Raw genomic sequence first — 10,399 nt, forward strand, 5'->3', positions numbered from 1 at the left:
AAAAATTCTATAAATATACCACTATACCATGCAGGGCTGCTAGATTACTAAATACTTCAAACTACGCCTGATTAATGTAAATGTTCTACGAAAGCTGGATAGTGCTACGTACGTCACGGTTTTTAAAATATTTTGCTATTAGCCACCTAGACTATATTATAGCTTACTTTATTTCTATAGTTTTATTGTTTTCCCAGTATTTGCAGTTTAAAAGTCGCTCAGTTGAATGCATTATGTGTTATCCCCATTTGGAAAGTTAAAATTATAGTTAGTCGTGCGAATTGTTTTCTTGCTGACTCAGCCTTCTATGATATCCTGAAATACCCTGCAGCATTCTTTTGCGGAATACCGTTCTTCAACTTTAGTCGCCCAGCACTTCACCATGACAGCATGTATTGCTGGAATGCTGATCGTCGTGAAGCCTGTCTTTGGGCGATGCCCATCAGCTAGCTCTTTTCGGAATTCAACTATTTCAATGGGCATTAGTTCTGTAAACGCCTGTTTTCCATACCACATTTCCCACAACATGATGCCGTAGCTGTAAATATCTGCTTCTTTTGTACAATTCATCTGATCTTCAAATACCTCAGGTGCAAGATAAGTTATGCTTCTCTCTGTTTCCAGATGTTGACCCACAATTCCAATATCAGATATTATCACCGTCCCGTCCTCATCTTCCTGTAAATCAACAGATTAATACTTTGAAAATTTTTAAAGATGGTTGGCCGATATTTCATGTAGCTAGCTATATACACAGCTAAGTTACAGCAACCAGACAAATATGTCATGTATAGTTATGAAGTTATTTTTTAAAACTCGAACTCCGAAAAAGCAAGGAAGCTTGAAAATACAATATATTATTCATAAAAGAACTATTAACTTTGGAATTAAAAAACACTGCTTGCTCATTAGGATTTTTTTTTACTTTTTTAATGTCTTGGCTGGACATTGATTAGGTTATTATAATGCAGTAAATTACTTTAAAAAAGTTATACTTAGAAGTTTTCGCGTTATAGCATGCAAATGCAAATGTTTCATCATTCCAACTTTTTAGTCATCGTTAGCCAAGTATTACTAAGTCAAAATGCAAATCCAAGCAGTTAAAGATGTATCTACATAGTACCAACCAAAATATTTTCAAGCTTCAGATGACGGTGTGTAAGTCCTCGTTCGTGAATGTAGTTTAAACCATCCGGTATCTCCATTGCCCATTTCTTGAACTTGTCAATTGCTTGATTGGAGTTTTTAGATTTCGCAGGTGCAAAAGTTGCATTTCCGAAAATGACATTTCGCAGGTTTTGTTGGCAAGCTTTGATCACGAATATAAATTTGTACTTGTTACTTTCATGAGGAGTACTAACTCTGGCTGCTCCGAAATACTTGAGAACGTTTTTATGTTCCAGATCCCTAGTAAAAAAAAGAAAATGTCATATATGTTGTTTGATTACCTTCTCATCAAATGTGGTAGTACCCTGGCTAAAATATCTTGATGTCTCTCTTTCCAGTGGCTTTCTCAGGAGATTTCGAAATGAAATGAGCTAAAATTTGCGTAATGAGTTGAGTTGAAAATCAATCGATGGTACGGAAAGCCAGCCAGCTTTTTTACCATTTTTTCTCTGCCTGTAAGACAACAATTACGTAGACTATGTCAGCTAGACAGGTGTCCTCAATCTTTCTCTATAATAAATTGTACTCCTTTAATAGAGTTTTGTTTGAACAATTTACATAATTCAAGTTCTGTTATTGTTCAATGTAATTGAAGATTTACACACTGACACTTGAAAATATTTAATACACAAATATACATATATACCTGATTTTCACTTCTTCATCCAGAAAGAATCTAGTATTTAGATCATCAAATGGTTGCTTGAACACTTTAACTGCCACGTTTATTTCTGAATTCTGTAATTTTGCTCCGCCAGCATTCTTCAACTTCCCTTTGTAAACTTTGGAAAACTCTCCTTCTCCGAAACATGATTCCTTCTCTTCCTTCCATTCAAGATCATTTGTATTCACTGTTTCAGGACATAGCTCAATTCCCAAGGGTGTGATCTTGTTTATCATCTCAACAATTTTCTTTTCAATTGGGGCATAAAGTCTCAATACTTCATCCTGTGTTCGAGTCTCATTAGATAAATGCTTCACCAGTTTTCGACCTGCCTCTATCAGGATGGGAATTTGATCTCCATATTTTGACAACACATTTTTGGTGTTCTCCATCTGTCGTTGGGCATATGCTAACACGTGTTCCTTTGAGAGTCGCTCAAGGTATTTTCGTGATCTTTTTTCCAGGTAGTCACGGGGATTTTTTTTGTAATTATCCAACTTCTTGTTATCATCAACTTTACGTTTTACTGCCATTGCTCCTAAAACAGGCATACCAATCACCAAACCCGCCACACCAAACGGAATCCAAAGAGGGCTCGTTGCACCGAAGATAACTTTGGTTTTTGTCGAAAATTTTCTTCTATTCTTTGCATAATCAGCTTGTCTTTCCATACTATGCATCGCTTTGTCAACACCTTGAAGCTCCTCTTCCAAAAGATTCAACCTTAAGCCTGGTTCACATATGACTGTGGCATGCCTGCGAAGTATGTCTGCGGTGCTCTTAAGGCATATGAGAACACTCAGCGCCGGTTTATCGCCGGTGTCTCAGGCAGGCACAAGAGTTGCCGGCGGTATGCCGGGAGAGTTGACTCGAGTTCAACTTTCCAGGCAGGTCGGCGGCAAAGCGGCGGTGTACGTAGCACATTTTTATTATTTTTATTTATGTGAACACGCTTCCGACACACCGCCGGTGTGCCTGTAGAAGTCTTTCCCACAATACACTTGTGCCTTATCTAAATTTAGCACATGACAGGATCGAATGGCTTGTTGTTGGGGGTGACGCCGAGCTACCGGCGGTGGAGAATTATTATGGATGCACAATTTTCCTGCGGTGCGTCACAGGCTTACCCCAGGCATATGTGAACCAGGCTTTAATTAAATGAATTATTACGATAAAGGATATAATTATGGATGACAGTCATTCAATTCGTGCAAGGGCCAGTTGCATAACTTAAGTTAAGTACAGAATTAGGCAATCAGAGTCGTGTATTTCTTAGTTATACCAGCCCCAGTTGTAAAACAACGTACTTATATACAGTTTCACTGCGAGACACGTTGTTAAATGGTATGATAACTGGTAAGTGATTCATAAGGAGTTCTATAGCAAAGAATATATCTTCAGCTAGAACTATTTAGAACGTGGGAAGAAAATATTCCTGCACCATCACGTTTTAGATATACACACAGTGTGCCAAACCTTGTACGAAATTCGTAAAGAAGCTGCTTGTGAATTTCAAAGTACACTTGATGGTCATTTTCCCACTGAATAAGCAATTCTTTGAATCTGGAATCAATTGCTTTATTCACGTTGCCTTTTGTTATCTCCCACGTTTTTCCATTTTGTGGAAATGTTCTAAAAAAGTGTATGTGAGTGAACAAGGAGTGAACAATTTCGTTTTAAACTAATCGACTTATATTTGTTTACATTTTTCAGGCAAAGCCAATCAGAATGCCTACATTTTTAATACTTCATGTAAAATAGCAAATAATGTACCTTTTCACTGGAAGTTGTCTAAATTTATGCATTCTGATTAGGTTATTGAGATGTCTGAAAGTGTAAACAAACTTGTTGATTGGTTTTAAACGAAATTCCCCCTTGTCGTATGAGTGTGGCTTTCTCGGACTTCGCGTTTTTTTGATATACTTCAATTGGGCAGTTGTAAAATATATATATTTAATTTTGTCATCGAACTTGTATTCGAGTAGAATTTTTTTATTTATTTTAACAGGAAAATAGCTGCCCAGAAATTAACTCGAAACGAAGTTAATTTCAACACAGATTGCAATCAGCAAATAAATCTAGTACTCAAAAATTTTTCACCAAGATATTAAGATCGTGGCGTTACGTTGGTTCTGGGGTTTGCAAAATTATGCTCCAGCTACCTTGTGATATTTTACGGTTGAATTGCATCATTACATCCGGGATACGATGCATGTACTTCCGGTATGTCACGCGGGAAATTTAGTGTTTACAATTTGCAAATGGCTTCTACTTTAGACGATAAATTATTTAATAACTTGGTAAAAGAAAGCAATGTACGATCTTGGAGCCAGTTTAAAGAGGATTTCAACATGCTATAGGCTATAGCCTATAGTAAAGATTAAATTATGTCAAGTGTGTTTTGTTTGAACGACTTTCGACAAAATTAATGTTAACCCTCGTGGCTGTGCACATTGTAAGGTAAGTCTTTATAAGAATATAAAGAACACTAAACGCTTTATAACCCAAATTTATTAACTTCGTATAACATATCTCAGTACAATTTTTGCACTACATACACCGCCAAAAGTCAATTGCATCCTCCATTGCCGGCCTTGTTTTAGAATCTCTCCTCGTACAAGCTTCAACTAAAGCTTTGATATTAGCATTTGAAATTCTTCCAAATTGTTCTTTTCTCTTCGCTTGATTTGGCAGCTCACAAATGCACATCTCACACACTAGTATACCGTAGCTAAAAACGTCGATCTGTTTAAAGAAATAAGATAAATTATACTGATACACAGTGTATCAAAACTGAAAACTCTTTTGAAGTCGGTTATTCAGTATAAAAGTTACAGGACTATAATTAATCCCAAGGCCAAGGGTGCGTTAAACATAATCATCCTCGGGGAATTGTAATTATTTTTTTGTTTAAGGGCTGTTTAGCTATTTTTAATCTATTTTGTAGCCAGAATGTCATGTTTGTCGCTTCGTGTTCAAACAAGCGAGACGGTTACAGGAACCACGGAGCAGGGTGGCTCGCTGGGCTTTAGCCCCACCAATAATTTTTCCGTAATTAGTCTTTAAATTGAATATTTTTTAGTTAGCTCAAATTTACAAGCTAAAATTTACAAGCAATACAAGCGCCAAACATGCTGGAAACCAGCTCTACGTTGGACAAGCATTTGACCATTAAAACAGCGTGTGTCAAAATATTTGACATCATAACCTAAGCATGGTTATATTGTTTACTAGTTGTATATTAGCACCAAATATGCTGGAAACTTTACATAGGACAAGAATTTGACCAATAAAACCGCGTGGTTATCCATGTCAAAATATTTGACATCATAACCAAAGCATGGTTATACTATTTAATGTTTGTATATGAGCGCCAAACATGCTGGAAACTTTACATAGGACAAGCATTTGACCATTAAAACAGCGTGGTTATCCATATATCAAAATATTTGACATCATAACCAAGGCATGGTTATATTGTTTAATGTTTGTATATGAGCACCAAACATGCTGGAAACTCTACATAGGACAAGAATTTGACCAATAAAACAGCGTGGTTATCCATGTCAAAATATTTGACATCATAACCAAAGCATGGTTATACTATTTAATGTTTGTATATGAGCGCCAAACATGCTGGAAACTTTACATAGGACAAACATTTGACCATTAAAACAGCATGGTTATCCATGTCAAAATATTTGACATCATAACCAAAGCATGGTTATATTGTTTAATGTTTGTATATGAGCGCCAAACATGCTGGAAACTTTACATAGGACAAGCATTTAGTGTGGTTATCCATATGAAAATATTTGACATCATAACCAAAGCTTGGTTATATTGTTTAATGTTTGAATATGAGTACCAAACATGCTGGAAACTTTACATAGGACAAGCATTTGACCAATAAAACAGCGTAGTTATCCATGTCAAAATATTTCACATCATAACTAAAGCATGGTTATATTGTTTAATGTTTGTATATGAGCGCCAAACATGCTGGAAACTTTACATAGTATGTATTATTTTCCAATAATCCTTTGAGAGGCTTTTGCGGCGATTTCAGAGGCCTATGTATATTTCAAAATTTTCCCGGACTCTCCTAGCAGGCGCGCGGTGCCGAGCCCCAGCAATACGAAAAACGCTCCGCGGTCCCTTGGTTATCAAAGCAACCTTTATATATAAACGTTACGCATGTCAGCATAATATGTGGCATTAGGCAGGATGGAGCATTCACTTTGGCAGAAAACATCCCGTTTAAATTGGGATCCCACTTGTCGAAACTGGGAATGCGAAGTAGAAATACATAGAAATACACATTATAGAAATACATATACATGCTCCTGGAATTCCGAGCATCGTACAGTCCGGGTAAACTTCCCGCCCCAGCTATCATATAAACAGAACTTATGTTACCTTGGGGTCATGGTGTGCTCGCCTGGCTTCTGGTGCGGAGTAAAGGGCCGCTCCTGGATTCGGTGTGTTGCAAACTTGCATGAAATTGGCTGACCCAAAATCGGACATTTTTGCTCGTCTTACTGCACCGTTTTCAACCGTTAGCAACACGTTAGCACTGCTCACATCACGATGGATGATTGGGCTTGGCTTTTGCGAGTGAAGGTAATTGAGTCCAAGGGCAACGTCTTTGGAAACAATTTTGATCTCCTGGTACTCAAAACTAGACTTTTTTCTGACTCGTTGCTCAAGTAACGTACGTAGAGCGGTGTCCATCAGTTCTGTTACGATTAAAAGTTGATCTTGAACGTTTTTTGTCGCGCATATAAACTGTAGTAAATTCGGATGGCGGCACTGCGAAGCAATATCTATTTCACGTTGAAGAATATGCTTGTTATAATCAGATATGATTATTTCGTGAAATTTTTTCACCGCTACTGTCGTACCATAGAAGTCTCCCTTGTAAACTGCTCCCCAAGCACCTTTTCCAAGCAAATCGTCATTTGAAATTTTTACCGTTCCATATTCTGTCATGAAAGTGGACGTAGTATTTTCCTGAGGTTGTTGATGTTCCTGCTGTAGTTGCTGAATTTCGCTATTCATGTCGGTAATTTCTTGACGAAGTTGCTCAATTTCGTCATTTTTGTTGTTGTTTTCTTGTCGAAGTTGCTCATTTTCGTCATTTTTGTTGTTGTTTTCTTCACGAAGACGCTCAATTTCGTCGTTTTTGTTGTTGTTTTCTTGTCGAAGTTGTTCATTTTCGTCATTTTTGATCTTGATTTTCTGTTGATGTTTTTTAATTTGATTGTTATTAATGTTAATTCCTTGACGAAGTTGCATAATTACGTCATTTTTGTTGTTGTTTTCTTGACGAAGTTGTTCCATTTCGTCATTTTTGTTCTTGTTTTCTTCTCGAAGTTGTTTAATTTCTTCTATCTCAAATTTCTTCTCCTCGCGAAGTTGTTCAATTTCATTATTTTTGGTGTTGTTCTCTTGGCGAAGATACTCTAATTCGGTATTTCTGTTGTTAAGTTCTTCATGAAGCCGCTCAAGTTCGTTATTTTTTATGTTAATTTTCTGTTCAAGTCCTCCAATTACATTAGTCTTCATACTATTTTCTTGACAAAGATGTTTATTTTTGTTTTTTGCAAAGTTCTTCTCCTCGTGAAGTTGCCCTATTTCTTCATCTTTATCTTTGTTTTGTTGTCGCAAATTGTCAATTTCGTTATTTTTGTCGTTGTTTTCTTCAAAAAGTCTCTCAATGTCGTCATTTTTGTGGTTGTTTTCTTTTCGAAGTTGCTCGTTTGTATTATTCTTGTTACTGTTTTCTTCACGAAGTTGCAGAAGCTCGTTATTTTTCATAGTGTTTTCGTTTTGGATTTGCCTAATCTTATTTTCGTTTCCGTTGATTGTTTGTTGAAGTTGTGCAATTTGTTGTCGAAGTTGTTTAATAACGTTAGATTGATTGGTCTTTCCTTCCTGCAGTTCGTGAATTTCTTTGGTTTTTCGTCGCAATTGCCTTGTTTAATCTGCAGTATTTCGTTCTTCATGTTAACTTGCTCGTTTTGAAGTTGCTGAATCTTCACATCTTTGGTCCTACTTTCTTCTTCAAGCTGAAAAATTCTGTTATCCTTCTTGGCATTCTCCTGTCGAAGTTCGCGAGTTTTATTTCTTATTTGCATTCCTTGATCTTTCAAATACTGCATGCTCGTTGTAACATCAATATTCTCCCGGACACGATGGTCACTAGTCTCATCCTTCACCTCCTGTATCTCCGGTTCAGCTGGTTTCCATTCCTGTTCTGGCTCATTCATCTCGTCATTTGCATCTTCAAATATTTCTAAATCCAGATGAAGCTCCTCACTCTGCCCTTCATCTGTTATATCAACGTCGATGAGATCTTCTTCTATATCATAAAGCGGAAGAGAAGAATGCAAATAACGTATTATTGACCGAAACATAAATTGATAGCCCTAAGGTACATATTTTATATTCTGGTATTGCAACATTTGGTACATGTTTCAACATAATTTGGAAATCGGAACGAAAACAAATTTTGGTGGTCCCCTCCATCATGAACATAGTTTTCCGGCTCGATGCAAGTCCGCTGATTGTGTAAGACAATGTCTTCATGTTTTGTTAATATTTTCAACATCTGATTACCGATGATTTTTTCACAGTAGCAAAAATTATCATTTTTACCTTTAATTGTTTCTTGTTCGCTCTTCAGCTTTTGTCTGTCTTCTTCCTCAGTTTTCTAGATGAATGATGCAGACCTATTGTTATTTCTCACGTTTCAAGAACCATGCAAATATACAGCATCTTATATAGCGAACTCTTTTCGACATATCCTAGCATCGCGTTGCGAGCAAATGGATGAAATGCACAGAGTATCAAATGGTACAAAACAAAACGTCAGTTCGCCAAACGTTTAAAAGAACTGGGTATAAATTGGCTAAAAACGAATATACCATCTTAGATTAAGATACCTTTGAAGTGGTATGAGCTCTTTGATTCAAAGCAACTGACGTCAGTGGCGAAAACAATCTGGAAATTCGACGCCATATTGATACTCCGCGACCATGTTCATTAGAACCATTGCTTCTTGACGAGGCCATTTCCAGACAGTTTCATGTATCTATTTAAACGAAAGATTAATTGCCGTTTTTAATACTAAAGCCCCGTACAGACGGGTAAGTTTTCCTTGCCAAGTTTTCCTTGATAAGTTTTCCTTGACAAGTTTTACGATAATATATATGCTCAGTATATTTACGACAATATGATAAAATGAGTATACGATGGAATCTCAAAACAAACAGAAATGATAAAACTTTCAAAAACCGCGCAATTGCCTCGAAGATATTGTTGCGCAGTTTCCTACTTGAAAAGCTGGTATGACTAGCTTTTGAACAAGGCTCCCTATCAAGGAAAACTTGTCATTTTTTTCGCGTACACACGAGCAAATAAAACTTGGCAAAGAAAACTTGCCCGTCTGTACGGGGCTTAACTGTATTTAAAACGCAATTAGTTTCCTTTTTTCCCGAAATATACAAACGTAAAGCTTATTTAAATCCATTTATTAACAATGCTTATCGAATAAAGTAAATATAATAACACGATGATTAATGTGTTCCCAAAAACATTCTTCCAAAAATTAGAAAAACGTATTATTTTGAGGATAACTGCATTTGTATATATAAATATAGCAGCTTTCACTTTGCAAATGACGCCCACTTGATTTGGTTTCACTTTACGCTGCATAATACTCCAGATATATATAGACCTCAGCGATTACAATTCCTGGTATTGAACTGATATGGCAGTTACTTTCGATTTCAAGAATTTTGAATGAGAGAAGCAGTATACTGCTAGTTTAATCATTGATCTTGATCTATACAGTATATGTGAGGCAGGAATAAATATATGTCGTGCGTGATTGTACTACATCATCGCAGACATTGCTACTCGACGCGAATTGCGCTGCTTTGGCGAGTAGGAAAGATATACGAAATTGAAGTTGCAAATCTATCAGACTATAACTATATGCAAACGAAACTTCAGATCCGAAATGATTCATTTTATCCGTATAAATTTTATCTGTATTTTTAGTGGGGTTTTTTGTCCATATTTAGCTGCAATATAACGCTATTTTAATTCTGAAAAAGTCTAGTATTCCGGGGAAGAGTTGAAATTTGGTAACAAGGCTAATGTCGATACATGTAGCAATACCTCAGTACCGACATTCCTTGTCTGATAGAGATAAAATAACAACAGCAGTATATTAATCACGATGAATGTGCACGTACCTGACTCGCTGAGAATATACGAATCGGCTTTACCATAAATTTAATAGAAATCGCTGTTGAAATAAATCACGTCCAGGTCAACCATGATTACACTACGAACACAATATATGTGACAAATACTTGGAAATGCGATCGAATTTCCCAGACTTGGACTGCCGCGTTAATTAACGGTAAAGATCAAATGTACAAAACGTTCCATTATGTCATAAACCTATAACCCAAATGTTAATCTTTTCTGTCAAGAGAGGTATTCGCCGCTATGCATGAAACAGCAATACTGAACCGTAAATAGTATTTATTCATT

At 36.5% G+C, this 10,399-nt stretch overlaps 2 protein-coding genes across 2 annotated transcripts; both read right to left on the reverse strand.

Moving 5' to 3' along the window:
- Window positions 1–222: 222 nt before the first annotated feature.
- On the reverse strand, window positions 223–3,636 carry LOC114523928 (tyrosine-protein kinase transmembrane receptor Ror-like). The gene is made up of 5 exons (XM_028544991.1): window positions 3,605–3,636; window positions 3,308–3,463; window positions 1,814–2,587; window positions 1,128–1,407; window positions 223–678 (listed from the first exon to the last, which is right to left on the reverse strand). Exons 1-5 carry the CDS (start codon window positions 3,634–3,636, stop codon window positions 298–300), a joined length of 1,623 nt encoding a protein of 540 aa, XP_028400792.1. The 3' UTR covers window positions 223–297.
- Window positions 3,637–4,370: 734 nt separating this feature from the next.
- Window positions 4,371–6,941, reverse strand: LOC114524105 (probable serine/threonine-protein kinase DDB_G0281745). Its single transcript, XM_028545222.1, has 2 exons — window positions 6,251–6,941; window positions 4,371–4,576 (listed from the first exon to the last, which is right to left on the reverse strand). The coding sequence occupies exons 1-2, from the start codon at window positions 6,890–6,892 to the stop codon at window positions 4,382–4,384; spliced, it is 837 nt and encodes a 278-aa protein (XP_028401023.1). The 5' UTR covers window positions 6,893–6,941; the 3' UTR covers window positions 4,371–4,381.
- Between the last annotated feature and the right edge of the window lie 3,458 nt (window positions 6,942–10,399).

The sequence above is a fragment of the Dendronephthya gigantea genome, unplaced genomic scaffold (genome assembly GCF_004324835.1).
Source record: "Dendronephthya gigantea isolate DGI-Jeju-01 unplaced genomic scaffold, DenGig_1.0 000029F, whole genome shotgun sequence".
Lineage (NCBI taxonomy): Eukaryota > Metazoa > Cnidaria > Anthozoa > Malacalcyonacea > Nephtheidae > Dendronephthya > Dendronephthya gigantea.

Excerpts from the sequence above, each read along its gene's own strand:
- LOC114523928 (XM_028544991.1), bottom strand. The coding sequence starts at position 3,636 with ATGCATAAATTTAGACAACTTCCAGTGAAAAG. Across the intron at positions 2,588-3,307 it reads CTTTACGAATTTCGTACAAG|GCATGCCACAGTCATATGTG; the intron begins GTTTGGCACACT and ends CATACTTCGCAG. Across the intron at positions 1,408-1,813 it reads GATGAAGAAGTGAAAATCAG|GGATCTGGAACATAAAAACG; the intron begins GTATATATGTAT and ends TTTTTTTACTAG.
- LOC114524105 (XM_028545222.1), bottom strand. The coding sequence starts at position 6,892 with ATGAATAGCGAAATTCAGCAACTACAGCAGGAACATCAACAACCTCAG. Across the intron at positions 4,577-6,250 it reads GAGCACACCATGACCCCAAG|ATCGACGTTTTTAGCTACGG; the intron begins GTAACATAAGTT and ends TTCTTTAAACAG.